The 20,372-nt window shown below is 42.2% G+C and overlaps 1 protein-coding gene across 5 annotated transcripts in view; it reads left to right on the top strand.

Moving 5' to 3' along the window:
• Positions 1-14,471, top strand: part of pid1 (phosphotyrosine interaction domain containing 1) — a 149,350-nt gene extending 134,879 nt beyond the window's left edge. For 4 of the 5 annotated variants that reach the window (XM_059993985.1, XM_059993966.1, XM_059993950.1 and 1 more), the window contains one exon: positions 12,374-14,471. In XM_059993985.1, coding sequence (XP_059849968.1) covers positions 12,374-12,847 — 474 coding nt within the window. In that variant the 3' untranslated portion in view covers positions 12,848-14,471. Of the gene's footprint in view, positions 1-7,083; positions 7,241-12,373 lie in introns of those variants that run through there. The other variant, XM_059993975.1, reaches the window with a different exon arrangement.
• Positions 14,472-20,372: the final 5,901 nt, after the last annotated feature.

Raw genomic sequence — 20,372 nt, 5'->3', positions numbered from 1 at the left:
GATCATTTACCAGAAAAAGTGCGAATAGCAAAGTATTTAGCTGCTTTCTTTGCTTCATTGGCCACCAGCCTGTAGTTGCTGAAACAGAAGTTTAAGATGGTGCTGCCGTCACGTCCTAATATAGTGCCTATGGTGGCATTCTCTGGTGTGATGATTACACTGTATCCCGTTCTCCAACAATGGCTTGACTGCTGTGATATACTAAACTAATATAACTGACTGTTCTTGTATTCCATCACTTGGACAATAAAGGGAACTATTCTTGATAGATCTCACCACAGTTTCAATCCGCTCTGCTTCCTTCTGGGATCTGTAGCTGTGCCTTCAAAATCTCTCTGTTCCTTTGCATTTCTCATTTATTGTCCTTTTTTTCACCTGGTTTTCCTCCACATATTCTTATACTTCTTTCTTCTGTTTCTGTCCCTTTCTCCCACAAGTAATCACCTTGCAGACAAATTGCCTGAAGCACTTCACTTAATAGCATGTTCCATATTATAATCAACGCTTCACCTTATAAAGTTCCTGATGAACCTTCATTGGATTTCTGGCAGCTAATTTTGGGTTCCATTACAAGGTGAGGGTCGTCTTTACAACCACCTTATCAAAGTTGCCCTTGTCCTTTGGGATTCTCTCAGGGTTGAGGAGGACTTGCTTCCACTCTGGTTTCATGGATTCTGAGGTCATTGTTGAGACCGATGAGGGGCCTGCAGACTCTGCTGCCGATGGGGCAGGAGATAGTTGAGGGGGCAGACGGTTTGATGATAATTGACAGATTGATGGTTTGTGAGGTGGTGTGCATCATCCACAGGTTATGCTGGACTTTTGAATGCCCCCAATAAATGGGCACGAGGGTCTCAATGTCAACTTGGTGCTCCTTCTCCACTTTGAACATCATTGACCAGGGATTCCCATGTGTCAGGGAGATGTTACACTTTTCTCATTAGAGACTTTGAGATCATCCCTGAATAACATCCTCCCTCTGCCTGCGACTCCCTTGCCATGATGGAGCTAGAGCAGAGCGTCTGTTCTGGGAGCCTAGTGTAAGGTATGTGTCCATATGAGTGCATCAAGGCCACAGTGCTGGAGACTTTGGCCTGATTATGTTGACAGTGGTGTGCTTATTTTGCCAGTGTATTGAACATCAGACATAGATCAGTAAAGCACAGTTCAGGCCCTTTGGCCCATGACCTTTTAATCTACTCCAAGTTCAACAACACTTCCCTCCTACATAGCCCCTTATTTTCCTTTCATCCATGTGCCTGTCTATCTTAAATGTATCTAATGTATCTGCTTCTACCACCACCACTCGTAGTGTAACCCACAACTCTCTCTGTGTAAAAAACTTAGCACTGACATCCCATTCCCCCCCACCACCATATTTCTCTCCAATCACCTTAAAGTTACACCTCCTTGTATTAGCTATTTCTGTCCTGAGAAAAAGCCACCAGCCCTCCACTCTGTCAATGCCTCTTCTCATCATATTCATCTTTATCAATTTACCTCTCACCCTCCTTCACTACAAAGAGAAAAGGCCAAAGAGAAAACATACTCTCTTATCCTGGCAGCATCCTGGAAAATTTCCTCTGCACCCTCTCTAGAGCTTCTACATTTCTCCTATAATGAGGACACTCTGGTCCTAGACTCTACCTCTATTGGAAACATCCACTCCATCTAGGCCCTTACTTGCTGTTTCAGGAACAAGAGGGGATGACACAATGAACTATTGGCAGACCTGCAACCTCTAGAATTCACCCAGAACTTACTTTGGTTAACTCTGCGAAGGACTTCTCTCCATGTTGAGTTTCTGTGGTGGTGAGGTAACCATATTTTAGAATGCAGACAAGCTACCGAGACAAAACACACTGAATGAATCATACTCACCTTTAACATGAAGCCAGGTACAAGAACACAGGAGTGACACTTCCAGCTGAAGGAAGTCTGAAAGAGCATTCTTCAGTCTGCAATGGGAAACATGAAAGCTCAGAGAGTATTATTTGTTCAAACACTTTTAAACTTGATTCTTTCCCATCTGTATTTGAAATGACTTTATTACTTACATCCTTCACATACATGAGGAGTAAAAATCTTTATGTAATGTCACCGTCTAAATGTGTAATGTGTAATTTATAGTAATTTATAATAAATATTATGTACAACAGGATAGTCAATATAACATAGAAATACAGTTGTATCAGCATGAGTTAAGCAGTCTGATGCCCTGGTGGAAGAAGCTGTCCCGGAGCCTGTTGGTCCTGGCTTTTATGCTGCGGTACTGTTTCCCAGATGGTAGCAGCTGGAAGTTTGTGGCTGGGGTGACTCGGGTCCCCAATGATCCTTCAGGCCCTTTTTACACACCTGTCTTTGTAACTGTCCTGAATAGTGGGAAGTTCACATCTACAGATGTGCTGGGCTGTCCGCACCACTCTCTGCAGAGTCCTGCAACTGAGGGAGGTACAGTTCCCGTACCAGGCAGTGGTGCAGCCAGTCAGGATGCTCTTAACTGTGCCCCTATAGAAAGTCCTTAGGACTTGGGGGTCCACCCCAAACTTCTTCAACTGTTGTGTACAGCTGGTGTGTACAGACTACGTAAGATCCTCGGTGATGTTTATGCCGAGGAACTTAAAGATGTTCACCTTCTCAGCCACAGATACATTGATGTCAACAGGGGTTAGCCTATCTCCATTCCTCCTGTAGTGCCTCTGTTATTGCAGCATATCAAAGGTACCACTTGGGACAGTCGTCATTGCAATGCAATACTGTGATTGTCAAGATGGGTTCATTGGGAGTAGAAAGAAGTAACTGGAGGAACCCTAAGAGGATTAAACTTACCTCATAAATAACCTAAAGATGATGCCATATCTGCTTCCTGTAATGAGAGCTGACAGATGACTAATTGGGAAATTTGATTCAACTTTGCGAATGACCGACTTTGGTCAGATATTCTCCTGTCAGTCAGGCACGTAGATTAATTGATGGGTTGGAAGCACTGTGAGCCAATTGGAGTTTTTTTCGCAATGTGTATTATGCCAGTGGGACAGTATTTATTTTCTTGAGCTTGTTGCTCTGCCATTTGGATTGCTTGCCAGCCTGATTAACTGGGATTTAGAATTACTACATAGTAGGCTCTTAAACCAATTGTAAGTAGGCCTGGGTGGTCTGGCAAGTTCTCTGTCCCAAGGATCCTCCTGGTGGTTCAGCAGCTCTCGTGTCTGATTTTATAGGATAAGACAACACATAAGTGGCACAGTTCTCATGGTACAAATGGTCTTTTTCTGGTCTGAAAATGCTGTGAAATAGCAACAGATTAATTAAAAGCATAAGTAGTTCATTCACACCCTTGAGCCCTCTCTGGCATTCAATAAATTCATGACTAATATGGTTACAACTTCTGCTCTATATTTCTGACTGCATCCTATAAACTTCCACCATCCTTCCTTATCAAGTGCTTAGCTCTGGCTTAAAACTATTCAACATTTCTGCTTCTAGAGACCTTTGATGAGAAGGTGCAATCTCCTCTACAAGAGTGAGAGCCAATGTAGATTGGGAGTCAGCGTAGGCCAACCCCTTCACTCTGCCTGCCGCAAGAGGCAGGGTCTCCTGCCGCTGCCCGTCTCAATTCAAGTTCCCGTTCTTATTCCTACACGTCAGTCCGTGGCCTCCGCTACCGCCACGATGAGGTCACACTCAGGTGGGAAGAGCAACACCTCACATTCCATCCTGGTAGCCTTCAACCTGATGGCCTGACATCGATTTCTTTAACTTCTAGCAAATTCTTCCATTCCCCTTATTTCTTTTACCATCCCCGATTATATTCCCCCGTCACCCCCTTCTCACCTGCCCATCACCTCCCTCTGGTATCGCTCCTCCTTCCCTTTCTTTCATGGCCCACTGTCCTCTCCTATTAGATTCCTTCTTCTTCAGTTGTTTACCCCATCCAACTATCACTTCCAAGCATCTTACTTCATCCCCTCCTTCCCCACTCACCCACCTTCTACCTTCTCCTTCACCAGGTCTCATCTATCACCTGCCTGTTTGCACTCCTTACCCTTCCCCCCAACCCATCTACCTTCTCACTCTGGTTTCTGCACCCTTCCTTTCCCTACCAAACTGTTATTGTTGATTGGGTTGAATTGAATTGATTTTATTACTTACATCTTTCATATACTGGAAGAACACTAAGAGAATTAAACTTACCTCATAAATAACCTAAAGGTGATGTGTTCAAATGTGCAATGTGCAATTATAGTAATATATAATAAATATTATGTACAACAGGATAGTGAATATAACATAGAAATACATTTGTGTCAGCATGAATTAATCAGTCTGATGGCCTGGTGGAAGAAGCTGTTCTGGAGCCTGTTGGTCCTGGCTTTTATGCTACGGTACCATTTCCCAGATGGTAGCAGCTGGAACAGCTTGTGGTTGGGGTGACTCGGATCTCCAATTATTCTTCAGGCCCTTTTTACACACCTGTCTTTGTAAATTCCCTGAATAGCAGGAAGTTCACATCTACAGATGTGCTGGGCTGTCCGCACCACTCTCTGCAGGGTCCTGCAATTGAGGGAAGTACAGTTCCCATACCAGGCAGTGGCGCAGCCAGTCAGGATGCTCTCAATTGTGCCCCTATAAAAAGTTCTTAGAATTTGGAGGGGAATATCAAACTTCTTCAACCGTCTGAGGTGAAAGAGGCGCTATTATGCCTTTTTCACCACACAGCCGGTATGTATGGACCACATGAGATCCTCAGTGATGTTTATGCCAAGAAACTTTAAACTGCTTACCCCCTCAAAGCCAGATCCATTGATGTCAATAGGGTTAGCCTGTCTTCATTCCTCCTGTAGTCCACAACCAGCTCCTTTGTTTTAGTGACATTGAGGGAGATATTTACCCAGAAGTGTGGTTGCACCCTATGGTCTTGTCTCCTGTCAAACCCTACCAGGACATTATTGATGTTGAGGGTACACTAACTGAGGCCTAATCACTGTGTCGGCCTTGTTGCACCTTGCCACCCAACTCCCAGCACTAGCAGTCAACTTGTCTGACTGTCCACATCAGGGTAAATTTGGGCGGGTAACAGAAGTGAGCTAAGTTCAACATGACTTGGTTCATTGCGTCAAAAAGGAAATGTGGCGAACTACTTCTCTCGGAAATGGTGGCCTCAGTGGCAGTGGGCTCAGCGAGGAATTATTAATGCAATCACTGCACAGAAAATATCTCACATACTTCCCACTTCTATTTCATGGTTAGGAAACTAAATGTGTTCCAGAAGTAACTTTTACACAGCTAGTAATTGTGAGCATATGTACCATAGCATATGGAAGTGCTTAAACGATAAAACTTGGGAGAACTATGGACAAGGCAGAAACTGCCGAGATGTCACACGTGTCAAGGCTCCATTTTGTACGATTCATTGTAAAAACAACAAAATTAACATAGAAGAGTGTCACTAATGGGGTCTTTTAAAAAAGAAAGTTCAGTTATCTATTGTCCTTTCTTTATATATCAGCCCTAAACAAAAAAAAATACAATTATTATCACAATTTTGGATGTTGTCTCTTTCTATTGGTTAGTTTAAATATTTTTGATTAATCCCACTGATGTCAGATGTAACTAGAGGAACTAGCATTAAATGTTTTGCACTCAACATGTTGAAATTCATTAAGTTATCTAAACAAGCATGGTTAGGTTAGTGATGAAAGACCAAAGGGTCTCTAGCAGCACTCCTGTCCCTGACTGTGCAGGCAATGGGTTTACACTCCTTTTGGACCAGCATTCATGTTGCGCTGAGGAAATGTTGCACTGTCAGAAGGCACATCAAATCAGAAGGACAGCATGGGGCATTAGGAGTCAGGTTAGGGTTTAGGGACAGGGATGAGGAGGAGATAGAGGTCAGTGGCACAAAGACAAGTCTAGGTAGAAGTTCAAGACAAGGTCAGAGTGCTCCGTGGTGAAACGTCAGTGAATTTGGGAGTTGGGTTGGCAGGCATTGAGGAGACCGGCAATTTCCCCAGGTTGGCCAGTCATTGTCCCACATCAGAGGTCCATATGGGCGGTGAGCACTGGTACAGGTGGGAGACACGAGGGCTAGTGACCCATCAAGTCACCGGTGTCAGAGGGCCATGCGGATCTGGAAGTCGAGGCCCAAAGGTCAAACTCGTAACTGACACACTGCGGGGTGAAGTCCAGTTGGAGGCTTGATGCCTGCAAGTTCGAGGGGCCAGGGTCAAGGACTGGAAGCCCAGAGGCAGCCTGTCCTGGGGTTAGAGGCCTGTCTGTATGAGTGAGTGTATGGGAAAGGGGCTTGCTTTTCAGTGGTCACCTTTTTAGTTGTTGTGGCTGCTGCTTGAGGGCATACTTTGTTGGTGCTGGAATATGTGCCAACACTTGCAGGCTGCCCCCCCCCCCCGGCATATCCTTGGGTGTGTTGGCTGTTAACACAAATCATGCATTTCACCGTATGTTTCAATGCACACGTGATAAATAAACTGAATCTGAAACTGAACTAGTTCAGGATGGATGAAATTATTGCAGTCCGTATCGTTCACAGATTAGCTGTATGTTTTCCTGCAGTCTATTTTTGATTCTGACTAGAACTGTGCGTCCTTCCAAGGCATGTGTGCAGCCAATTGCACCTCACTGGTGATCAACAATATCGTATGTGGGAGAGACAGTGGGCAAAGCACAACCTACCCATGTTATTCCAGAGCAGAGCCAACATTCTTATTGTATGTGGACTGGGTCATCAGCAATCATCTGAGGTGATTCTAAGGTTAACATTGAAACTGAGTTAGTTAAATTAAGGTATTTATTGGTAAAAGATGTTAGGCTATCCTAATGTCATGGGTTTTATATCTGAATGCAGATTTGTCAGCAGACGTTCTGGTGATCAGGCAGCTGTATGGATTAAATCTGGCACTCCAAATCTATATCCCATTACCATTAATGTGTTGGCCTTAAATCACAGTGTTTATCAGGTTGGAAAGACAGATTAGAGCAGAAGCAGAGGCAGGGAGGAGTTTTAACAGCTCATGGGAATATCAGTTAGAGCTTAACTGATTTATCTTGGTTCTGAAATCATATTCAGAGTAACAAAGGCAACCAGGAGATTTGGAGGCATGAAGAGAAAAGATTTGGAAGGATAAAGAGACCAGAACTTGCTAAGCCAATAGTGCAATGTCTGGAAATGGATCTGTCAATTGAAAGACAAATCTTAGAAAGAGCCACTTTGATGCTAACAGTAAGTCTTTTTATCTTTTAGACAGTGTAGGTCTCTAAACAAATGGACAAGGAAATTACAGATTGGTTTAGTTTAACAGTTTAATTAGTGCGTCTCTCTGTCCAATATAACAATTATTTATTTCAATAGTTGGATCATTCTAATGCTAATAACCCTCAACTGCTGCAACCCAGTAACTAAGTGTATAAAATCAATTATGTTTAACTAAAATCAGCAAAGTGTACTGTTGTACGAAACAGTTGATCTATAAGCATTGATTACCTAGAAACTGGAATTAAGCAGGGAGCTGAACAATAGGACTTTTTTGCAATTGGATTTTCCCTGGGAAGATATTCTAATATAGAGGACGTATTCCTTAACCTTTTAAGGATTCAGCTGAAGTGATGTGCAATCCACAGCTCACGGCCAAAATGTGATAGATTGATAAAAAGTTGCAGATGTTGCAAATGACAAGAACATTCATTAGTAGTGTGTGGTAAAGGGACAAGGCAAACTTTGTGCTATGATTGGAGTACTGCCTGAAACATTTAACACTCCAGAGGCATGTCTGTAGCAAACTATGCAGAGAAACATGGTTGAGTGTACAATTCATTGCCAAGAGAGGATAAAGTGAATGTAGTTTGCCTGTAATATTAATTCTGCATAGAGTCAGCTTTTCCATGCTTCAGAGCCTAAGTTATTTCGTTGGTGTTGTCACCAAGTAGTACCAGACACCATGCAAAGTTTGTTCCCTTCACTCCCTACATATTGCTGAACTTATATTCAGAAAAAGAATTTAAAGTTTTTCATTCATAAGAATGTTGAACATGGTTAGATTTACTAAGTTAGACCCATCTGATTAATTCCTATAAGTAAAATAGCAATACTGTGTTTTGTATAACTCAGAATTTAAACAGAATAGAATGTAATGCCTTTCCCCAGGTTGATGGACAGTGGGACAAATGAATGTTTCAATGAACAAACTTGAGCAGTGGAAGGAAACTTTTAAATTCTAAATGGTTGCTATCATTGAGAACTGCAAGTGGATATGACGCAAGAGTTTGAACCATTTCTGTGATTGAAAATTTCAAAAATCTCAGGCATTCAGAATTTTGAATAAAAGTAATAAGTATTGGTGTCTGGTGTCTGGTGTCTAGTGAAGAGCTGAAAGATTAATCTGTTTGGTCTAGTTTGTTCATTTAAAGTTCAGAAAAAAGACAACAGGCATCTGTATACAATATGTCAGAACTATCCTGAAGTCTAAATGAAATTGAATGCTTGTACAGCAAACAGATATAATATGTATTTGCTTGCCAAGTGTTTTTAGTAGGAGACAAATAGCTTTACCATCTGTTAGCCATTACTAAAATTGCTATTTTATTCCTGTGTTTTTAGAAGTGTAATGTTTATTCCTCCTGTGATGGGTCCATAGGTAAGTGATGTGGCATTGAAAATATGTAAAATATAAATGCTCTAACCAGTTTAGTCTCGGTGCTGAATTGGGTGATTTCAGCCAGGCACTATCACATAACATCAGTTACCTTAGTTCTTCAAGTAGAGAGGGAAAATCATCTAGGTTGAATATGATGCATTCAGTGGCCACTTTATTAGGTACACCTGTACACCTGTTCATTGATACAAATATCTAATCAATCATGTGGCAACAACACAACACATAAAAGCATGCAGACACGGTCAAGAGGTTCAGTTGTTCAGACCAAACATCTGAATGGGGAAGAAATGTGATCTAAGTGACTTTGACCGTGAAATGATTGTTGGTGCCAGATGGGATGACTGTGTCAGAAACTGCTGCTTGCCTGGGATTTTCACACACAACAGACAGGAAGATGACAGTAACTCAAATAACCATGTGTAACAGCACTGATGTGCAGAAGAGCACACACAGCATGTCAAACCTTGAAGTGGATGGACAACAGCAGCGGAAGATCATGAACATACACTCGGTGGCCACTTTATTAGGTACCTAATAAAATGGTCACTGAGTGTATAGTGTCCCCTCATGAAAGTCAAACCAATTTAATATATGTTGGAAAGGAAGTCAGGAAGTTGCGTATCTCTGTACGGCCATATTGGATCATGATTGTTGGTAAAGTTAAGTCCATCAAAGGAATAGCCTAGCTTGTAAATGATCTGCAGGAATGAGGATGTAGGTCAGACATTGTTTGGATCATATTGATCTTTATACATACAGAGACTTCAGTGTCAATTTTCATTTGAAAATGCTCATTAGAGAGACAATGAAGTCAAGGATGGTATTGCCCATCCAGTATAGTTGTGTGGCCCAGTCTGATGGCCTTCAACATTCAAAGTTCAAAGTCAATTTATTGTCAAAGTACATATACGTCACCATATACAATCCTGAGATTTGTTTTCTTGCAGGAATTCACAGTAGAACAGAGACATAGAATAGAATCAATGAAAAACTGCGCACAAAGACTGACAAGCAACCAATGTGTATAAGAAGGCAAAGTGTGCAAATATAAGAAAAAAGAAAATAATAATAATAAACAAGAAAATATTTGTGACAAACTGTCCAGTTGCAAATGTATAGATTGCTAATAACGTATAAAGGGATGAGGAAATTTGCCGAACCAGGCATAGAAAACAGGCCTGTGCCAAAGAAATACGGGAGAGAATGGTGCACAGAGATCTGGCAAATGACAGGTCACATTTTCGAAGGATGAATTGCAAGATGCAGGGAGAGAAATTTTAACTGTCTTGCTGCCCAAAAGCTACATAAAATACCTTTTTGGTATTTTCATGCATTGTTTGAGCCTCTATGCATTGTCTTTCCATATGGGTGCCAACTTCAATCAGGTCTGTGCAATAGTTTCCAATATTCATTAACAGACCTAACCAAATCCCCTCTACCACCACTCTCCTCCGTCTAGTGGAATTAGTTCCTATTCTCAATAATTTCTCCTTTGGCTCCCACTTCCTCCAAACCAAGGGCATAGCCATGGGCACCCGCATGGGTCCTAGTTATGCCTGCCTTTTTGTTGGCTTTGTGGAACAGTCCATGTTCCAAGCCTTTATGGGTATCCGTCCCCCTCTTTTCCTTCGCTACATCGACGACTGCATTGGTGTTGCCTCCTGCACGCATGCTGAGCTTGTCGACTTCATTAACTTTGCCTCCAACTTTCACCCTGCCCTCATATTTACCTGGTCCATTTCTGACACCTCTCCCCTTTCTTGATCTTTCTGTCTCCATCTCTGGAGACGGCTTATCTACTGATATCTACTATAAGCCTACAGACTCTCACAGCTGCCTGGACTATTCCTCTTCCCACCCTGTCTCTTGCAAAAATGCCATCCCCTTCTCACAATTCCTCCATCTCCACTGCATCTGCTCTCAGGATGAGGCTTTTCATTCCAGGACGAAGGAGATGTCTTCCTTTTTTAAACAAAGGGGCTTCCCTTCTTCCACCATTTACTCTGCTCTCAAACGCATCTCTCCCATTTCCCACACATCTGCCTTCACCCCATCTGCCCGCCACCCCACTCGGGATAGGGTTCCCCTTGTCCTCACCTACCACCCCACCAGCCTCCAGGTCCAATGTATAATTCTCCGTAACTTCCAACGCGATCCCACTACCAAGCACATCCAACGCGATCCCACTACCAAGCACATCTTTCCCTCCCCACTCTTCTGCTTTCCGCAGGGATTGCTCCCTATGCGACTCCCTTGTCCACTCGTCCCGCCCATCCCTTCCCACTGATCTCCCTTCTGGCACTTATCCTTGTAAACAGAACAAGTGCTACACCTGCCCTTACACTTCTTCCCTCACCACCATTCAGGGCCCCAGACAGTCCTTGCAGGTGAGGCGACACTTCCCTGTGAGTCAGCTGGTGTGGTATACTGCGTCCAGTGCTCCCGGTGTGGCCTTTTATATATTGGTGAGACCCGACACAGACTGGGAGACCATTTTGCTGAACACCTATGCTCGGTCTGCCAGAGAAAGCAGGATCTCCCAATGGCCACACATTTTAATTCCACGCCCCATTCCCATTTTGATATGTCTTTCCATGGCCTCCTCTACTGTCAAGATGAAGCCACATTCAGGTTGGAGGAACAACACCTTATATACTGGCTGGGTAGCCTCCAATCTGATGGCATGAACATTGACTTTTCTAACTTCCGTTAATGCCCCTCCTCCCCTTCTTACTCCATCCCTGACATATTTAGTTGTTTTTTTCTCTCTCTCTCTCTGCCCATCACCTTGCCTGTTCTCCATCTCCCTTTGGTGCTCCCCTCTCCCCCTTTCTTTCTCCCGAGACCTCCCGTCCCATGATCCTTTCCCTTCTCCAACTCTGTATCACTTTCGCCAATCACCTTTCCAGCCTTTAACTTCATCCCACCCCCTCCGGTCTTCTCCTATCATTTTACATTTCCCCCTCCCCCAACTACTTTCAAATCTCTTAGTATCTTTCCTTTCAGTTAGTCCTGACGAAGGGTCTCGGCCCGAAACATCAACAGTGCTTCTTCCTATAGATGCTGCCTGGCCTGCTGTGTTCCACCAGCATTTTATGTGTGTTGTTTGAATTTCCAGCATCTGCAGATTTCCTCGTGTTTATTCATTAACAGTTCTAGGGTCTTCACTGATTCCAACAGGCATGCTGGCAACCTAAATTGAAGCCTGCTTAGAAATGACAATAACTTGTCAGTGGTTCCTCTATTTTTGTCTTCTTTGTGACCTGTTCATAAAAAGAACTGCATGTTACTGAGATCAGAAAGAATACATACCTGAACAATGGTAATGCATGGACCCATTGAGAGTTTACTTGCTTTTAATTCAAGGGAGGGGTTGGAGGGGCTTTGGGGCTTCTGAGTTGTGTTTCTTTTTGTTTTTTTGTGTGGGAAGGGGTTGATAACTTTTCTTTCAACAACTTTTTTCTGTATTCCTTGGCTACCTGGAGAAGACGAATCTCAGAATTGTATTCTGTGTACATACTTTGATAATAAAATGAACCTTTGACACTTTGACTCCTGAGCTTGTGAATGTTCATGCTTTATCTTGATCAGTCGCTTATAATTATTGTCATTGAAAATGTTTTATTTATGCTTCTTTTCCACATCTTATCACCCCACTGCTCCTTGTTGCTCTAATGATTGGATTTTTGTTTCATTCACAGGTTAGGTACTTGGGAAAAGTGGTCATGAAGGGGACACAGTTTACATCAGGATGCACCGAAAAGTCAGTTGTTGAGTTGTGGGAGAAACACACATTGGATCAAGAAGACATATCATCAACCAATGCCATTTTAGAGATCCGCCCATTCCAAGTCCGTCTCCACCATTTGGATTCAAAGAGGGAGGCAGCAGTGCAGATGGATACTTTCCAGGTGGCACGCATTGCCTATTGCACAGCAGATCACGATGTCAGCACCAACATCTTCGCTTGGCTTTACAGGGAGATCAATGATGATTTGTCCTATCAGATAGATTGCCACGCGGTTGAATGCGGGAGTAAGCTCGAAGCCAAAAAACTAGCACATGCCATGATGGAGGCCTTCAAGAAGACCTTCACCAGCATGAAGAATGATGGGAAAATCCAGAACAGCAGCTCCTCTGAGGAAGCAGAGTCAGCAGCATCAGATGATGGCTGAAAAGGGTAATTGATTAATTGGGGATCAATGTTGAAGTCTGGCCTGATGTTGAGAGCCATTTGAAAGAAATAAATAGTCGAAACCTAATTGAGGATGAAACGCCAATGAACCCTTGGTTGGTTAGCTTGCCAAATTAGCCAAGTGACAATACATAATGAGAAATTTTTTTTTTAAAGAGTACGCATAATTAAATAGTTGCATTGAAATTTAAAACAACTGCTCTGCTCTGATTGCGAGTGTAAAGCTCTGACTCCCTATGGGCGTTTGACACATCTGCTGATGTTAGTTCTTTGCTAATTTACCTAACAAAATTCACAAAACTAACAGAACAGTTAACTTTGTTGCTACAGCCAAGAATTAAACTGAAGTTTAACTACAGAGGGATTAACATTAAGTCAAAACAGTTAAGAGAAAAGGAACAGAAATTTTTCGTAAAGATTGAAATCAAAATCAGCAAGACTTACACGTAAAAGAGATTAAAAAGAAATACATTGATCTATCTTCATATATTTCTACCAACATATAAGCTACAATATATGTAAAGATATATTCCATTTTTATAAAATATATTTCAAAATGTAAGTATTAAAATGTAATGTTTAAAATCTTTAAAAATTGTGGTGTATTATCAACTGTGAAAATCATATGGAAATATTTGATTGTAAATTCAGAGGTTTGTCACATGCAGACCTCTGATCTGCAGTTGTTTCTCAAAATCAGAGGAATAAATGAGGCATTAAAAAATCTCTAGCCAGCACTACCATTTAAATGGACTCCAAACTTGTTTCATTTTAAGTATTTTTGTTTTATTTCAAATATTTTTAAGAGAAATGGAGATCGTTCCCAAAAGTTCCTCTGCAAGAATCTGTTCACATTTTTGTCCCTCCCTGCTCAGCACAGGTTACTTTCATTAATTACATTCATCTAGGCCGATTGCATTGCTTAACTCACCAATGGAAAGGAGTTATAGGAGGCTTATATTTGCAAGTCTCCGTTGTTTGAATCCTATTATTTTGATACTATCCTTCACCTCATTGTGTTCCCTTTGAGTTCTTCATGGAATGTGGCAAGAAATGTAAATGACCACTTCAGATGCCAAGCTTCTTCTCCTCTTACCCAGAATTACTTTGTTCTCCCATTACTAGGAGTGACCGTGTCAGCTGTGAGAGATTTAAGAATTTTATAAAGCAAAAAGTTTGGTTTTCCATTGATCTACCTTTCCTTTGCACCAGGGACTGACTGTAAGCCAAAAACTGAGTTCCCAAGCTGGTTAGAGCTTTCCCATTTTCATTAAGGTGGATGCTAGAAGGCTAACTTTCCAATGTATGAAGACGATGAATGGTTGCTAGTGAAAAAAAGCCATTTTTTGCACTAAGATGGTGAACCATCTTGTAACATACTAATTCAATAAGCAGAAGAATGGTTTCCCAATCAACAACCGACTAATGAAACTGTGCTCACTTGAACAGTCCTTTTTTAAACAATAAAGTGACTTGTTATTTAATGGCAGCTCTCTGTCACTGCAGCATGTCAACTAAGATTATTTCAGTGTGTGATTGCTTTTTGGAAGTTCAATTTTACCTGCATTTGTGAAGTTACAAAATAAATTGTTACGTGCTGAGGATTGGATAGAGGGTCATTATTTTATTATTAGGAGATTAACTCATTTTGTAACTGTCCTGGGTGCCAGCAGCACTTTTGTCCCTAATTGAACCATCTTAACCATTTTCACATAGGAAATCTGAAATATATTTTTGAAATGTTGTGGAAACATTTGGAAAATTGGGGCCTGTTTTAAGACCATAAGCTATAAGAGCAGAATTAGACTATATAGTTCATCAATAGGAGTGAACAAAGACAATAAAAGTATTAATAATATCAGTGTCTGAAGCACAACCATAGGAGATTTAAATTTCCAAATCTCCTTGGGACTCCCGGTTTCCTCTTAGGAATGACTCGAACACTAGAGGTAGGAGGAAGTCAGGTGGTTGGGATGGAGGCAAGAGGTGGTAGAGCAACTGGCAGTCAATATTGATCCCTACAAAGAGTCTCAGAGAAGATTGAAAGGGCAATCATCAGGAATGCTTGCAGTGAGATGACACTACAGTGGAATCCTAAGGATTAGAATTCACAGAACGGCTACAGAACTGAAGGAGGCTGTTCATCCTATCCACTCCATGCTTCTGTGATGTTAGATCTAATCTAAGGCAACACGAGTGAATCTGCAGATGCTGGAAATAAATAAAAACATAAAATGCTGGCAGAACTCAGCAGGCCAGACAGCATCTATGGGAGGAGGTAGTGACGATGTTTCGGGCCAAAACCCTTCATCGGGACCTGATGGAGGGTTTCAGCCTGAAATGTCTTCACTACCTCCTCCCATAGATGCTGTCTGGCCTGCTGAGTTCTGCCAGCATTTTATGTTTGTAATTAGATATAATCTAATTAGTCACACTCACCCACCCTCTCTCCTAGCCCTGCAAATTCTTTCCAGTTCCATTTTGAATGCTACAGTTCAAAGTTGGAAGTAAATTTATTATCAAAGTACATGTATGTCACCATATATCATCTTGAGATTCAATTTCTTGCAGGAGCATGGACAAATACAATAGGCTCAATGAAAAACTACACACAAAGACTGTCAACAACCGATAATAGAAGAAGACAAAACTGTGCAAACAGACAGATGATAGTGAGAAAATAAGTTGTAGAGTCCTCAGGGGTGAGCCCCTAGATTGTGGAATCAGTTCAGATTTGAATTGAGTTTGTCGCTGTTGTTTCTCAGTGCTGCATTCCAGACTGCAAGTGTTCACTGTGTAATAAATATTAACTCATTAGTTTTGTTTCTTTTGCAATCACCTTCATGCTGTACTCACTAGTTCAGGTGTTACCAGCCTGGGATCCACCAGACCCCTCAGTTGTTGGTAGGGGTCCATGCCATAAAAATTTGTTATTGGTGCATCCATAAGCATAGCTCGCAACAAAGTAAAACATCTGTGCCTCATCTGATCACAATGCAACAAAGCAACTAGCCACTGCCAATGGATATCTGATATTGTAAAATCCTTATGGTATCACCATATAACAAAAATCCCACACGCGTTAGAGAGTCATAAAAATCTACAGCACAGAAACAGGCGTGTCAACCCACCTGGTCTGTAATGCATCTAATTCCATTGACCTGCACCTGGACCATAACCCTCCACACCCCCTCTCATTAATGCACCAATCCAAATTTCTCTTTAATGTTAAAATCCACCCTGCATCCACTATTTGTACTGGCAGCTCATCTCACACTCTCACCACCCTTAGTGAGGAAGTTACCCCTCATGTTCCTCTAGAACATTTCACATTTCACCCTTAACCCATGACCTCTAGCTGTAGTCTCAGCCAGCCTCAGTGCATAAATCTCGCTTGCACTTCTCACCCTGCCTATGCCCTCATCAAATCTCCCCCCATTCTTCCACATTCTAGGGAATAAAGTCCTAACCTATTCAACCTTTCCCCATAACTCAGGTTCTCTGGGCCCAGCAACATCTTCTTAAATTTTCTCTGCATTCTTTCAATCTTATTTACATCTTTCCTGTAGGCAGGTGACCAAAACTGGACACAATACTCCAAATTAGGCCTCACCATAGTCTTGTACAACTTCAACAAAACATTCCCCAACTCCTGTACTCAATAATTTGATTTGTGAAGGCAATGTGACAAAGGCTAACCCTATCTCCCCGCGATGCCGCTTTCAATGGATTACGGACCTGTATTCCTAGATCCCTCTGGTCTACCACACTCCTCCCTGCCCTACCACTCACCATAGAAGACCAACCCCAAAATGCAACACCTCACACTTGACTGCATTAAATTCCATCTATCATTTTCAGCTTATTTTTCCAGTTGGTTCGGACACTACTGCAAGTCGTTCTTGCTGTCCACTACACCCTCAATCTGGGTGTCATCCACAAATTTGTTGATAATACTTGTACAATGTGCTCGGGCTTTGACACCAAAAAATAAATTAGGGCTTAATATTGAGAAAGCACGTAAAACCTCTGCCATAGTGTTTGCCCCAGTTCTGCTGAGCTCTGAAATCAGGACCAGAGGTCACTCTTTGGCAAACTCTATTGTGGGAACTAAAGGATATTTCTAAGTTTACCATAAGACATAGGAGCAGATTTAGGCTATTCAGCCGATTGAGTCTGTTCCAGCTTTCCACCGTGGCTGAGTTATTTTACCTCTCAGCCTCATTCTCCTGCCTTCTCCCCATAAACTTTGATGCCCCTACTAATCAAGAATCTATCAACCTCCATTTAAAATATACCCAATAACTGAGCCTCAGTGGCCATCTGTGACAATGAATTCCACAGGTTCACCACTCTCCGTTGAAAGAAAATCCTTCTCATCTCTGTTCTAAAAGGACATGCTTGTATTCCGAAGCTGTGCTTGCTGGTCCTAGACTCCTGCCCTCTCTAGCTTATCTATCTAGGCCTTTCCATCTGGCTGGAGTTAATTTGCCATGTAATCTCAGAAATGCAGGGTTATGTTAAGATACGAATGGGATGAAAAACAGCAAAGGAATTTTCCATTTTACTGTTTTATCTAATGATTTTAGTACAAAAAACAGAGAAGTTTTCATGAATATGCTTGGAAACAACATTTTCCTTACCTAGACCGTCTAACATTAAGCAAAGCAAAATGATTTCAAGACAACAGGTAGATCTGGCTTCCTTAACTAATTAGGAATGCACTTGCTTTGGATATTGTCACAAAATAAACAAATACCTCAAAATATAATAAAGCAAAGGCTGAACATATTGTTCAAAGATTAGTTTAATTAGAGAAGCCACAAAGAAACCAAATATCAGCTTGAACCTGCAAGACAATGTAGAAATAGGCCATTAAATCTAAGGCAATGTACACAGGGTGAAGTAATAGGCAGGTGAGAAGAAGTAAAATGTCAGAGTGAGGATGTGTCAGTCCATGGCCTCCTCCTGTGACAAAATGAAGCTGCCCTCAGGGTGGAGGAGTAACGCCTTATATTCTGTCTGAGCAGCCTCCAGCCTGATGGCATAAATATCGATTTCTCCTTCTGGTAAACAAACTCCCACCCCCATTTCCTCAGTTTCCCACCCTGACCAGTTACCTCTTCTCACCTGCTTATTACTTTCCCCTGGGTTCTCTCCTCCTTCCCTTTCTCCTATGGTCCATTCGTCTCTCCTATCAGATTCCTTCTTCTCCAACCCTTTATCTTTCTCACCCACCTGGCTTTACCTATCACCTTCCAGATAGCATCCTTCCCCTTCCCCCAGCTTTTTATTCTGGCATCTTCCTTCCTTCCTTCTCATTCCTAAAGGAGGGTCTCGGCCTGAAATGTCAGCTGGTTATTTATTTCCGTAGATGCTGCCTGACTTGCTGAGTACTTGCACCATTTTTTGAGTGTTGCTTTGGATTTCCGCCATCTGCAGGAAATGTTTCCCTACTCCCAAGGAACCTTCTTCCACCCAACCCAGTAACAATCATCACCCTGATGAGAGGATGATATAAAATTGGAAAAAGCTGGGGATACTCAACAGATGAGGCAACATCTGTGGAAAGAGGAAAACCAAGGTAACATTATCGGCCTGGTTATCGACCTGCAGCATTAATTCCATTTCCCTCTCTGCAGATCCTGCTTGTTATTTGAGCATTCCCACCTTCACTCTGCACTTTTAAATTTTTTTTTATAGAGTTAAGTTGCAAAAGGTCCAAAATATTAGTTAAAGCATCAATATAATGTGTGATCAACCCGTACAAACAAGCTGGAGGAACTCAGTAGGTCGGGCAGCATCCGTTGAAATGAGCAGTCAACGTTTCGGGCCGAGACCCTTCATCCTGACTGCTCATTTCAACTGATTCTGCCTGACCTGCTGAGTTCATCCAGCTTGTTTGTACATGTTGATTTGACCACAGCATCTGCAGTGTACTTTGTGCTTAATGAAATATGTGATATTTCTAACAGATCTGCAGTTCAAATCAATTAATTTGTTCACCAAACAGAGACCTACTGTGAATAAGCCCTGCAGTCATAACATATGTCTTTGCCCTGAGAATAAATAGAAGCCACTAGATGCTGAGTTACTCTGATAAACATGAACGACTATCACCATACCTGGGTCTTCAGGATGCCCAGGCACACAGGATCACCCATCTAACATGCTTTCCATTGACCAAGCCTTGAACACCCCTTTGAGTGAGTGACACACACAACAGGCTGGAGGAACTCAGCAGGTCAGGCAGCATCTGTGGAGTAAATAGTCGAGACCCTTCATCAGGACTGGAAAGGAAGGGGGTAAAAGTCAGAATAAGAAGGTGGGGGGAGAGTGAGGGGTACAAACTGGCAGGTGATAGCTGAGAGGGTAGGTGTGTGGGGAGTTGGGGGGGGCGGGGAATGATGTGAGAAGCTGGGAGGTAAAAAGTGGAAGAAGTAAAAGGCTGAAGAGGAAAGGCCAGTGAATCGAGGGAAAGAGATGGCAAGCTAGAGGAAGGTGATGGGCGAGTCATGAGGGAGGGTCAGGAGAAGCGAAGGCATAAAAGGGTGATCATAATGGGGAATGATAAACCAGAGGGCTGGGGGTTGGGAAGCAGGGGAGAGTGATTACCCGAAGTTCGAGAACATGGTGCTCATGCCATCAGGTCGGGGGTTACCAGGTCTGGCAGCCGTGTTCCTCCCCCATGCGTTCTCTGTCTCCTCCATCACAGCCATAATACATGTAGCTGTGAGGGACCATTGTGAGAAATGTACTCGAAGAGCTGACTCCCTTCCCCGGCTTCAGCACAGCAAGTATCGGAAGCTACCATGTATTGACTGTGGTCCCACCAGAAACCTCACTGTCCCAATCTGGCACTTGTATTCTGGGCGCAAATCACCATAATGCAGTATCCAACTGGATTTTAGCCAAGTTCACAATATTTTTGCAGTGGTCCCAAATTGGCATTAGCACTCTAAATGCAACAATGTTTTAGCTAACCAGAAACAGCTGCAATCCAGTTTACAGGTGCTTGTTTCTAAAATATAACTCTCAGTAAAACACTAGTGAAGACACAGGTGGCCTTCATGAACTTTCAACAGACCTGATGCTGTCTTTTTGTACTTTGGCTGAGACTAATCTAATCTCAGCCAAGATTCTAGAGGTAACTGCTTGCCTCTTTGGTCTATCTACTGTTCTCAGATGATGCTGTTGCAAGAATCAAGCAAAACAGCAGAACAAAACAGGAACAAGTTTTTCTCTTGCTCTAATCTGAATCCAAGGGTAACTTCAGTACATCACACTGTTAAATTTCTTCAAGATTGTTTAATATATTTTTCCTTGTGTAACTAATACATCCCTTGAATAAAGCTTAGAACCTTTATGCTCTGTTCTCAGCAAAGGTAGATTACATTATGCTCATTAAAATTATCCAATCTTATTTGATGCTCTCCTTCTGACAATAAAAGGTATCTAACTTCAGATAGATCTTCTGAGAGATCAGAACCTCCATAAAAAGGTAC

This window comes from Hypanus sabinus, chromosome 2 (assembly GCF_030144855.1).
Source record: "Hypanus sabinus isolate sHypSab1 chromosome 2, sHypSab1.hap1, whole genome shotgun sequence".
NCBI classification, from domain to species: Eukaryota; Metazoa; Chordata; class Chondrichthyes; order Myliobatiformes; family Dasyatidae; genus Hypanus; species Hypanus sabinus.
The sequence above is the reverse complement of the archived record's forward strand: the minus strand, read 5'-3'. Positions and strand labels throughout refer to the sequence as shown.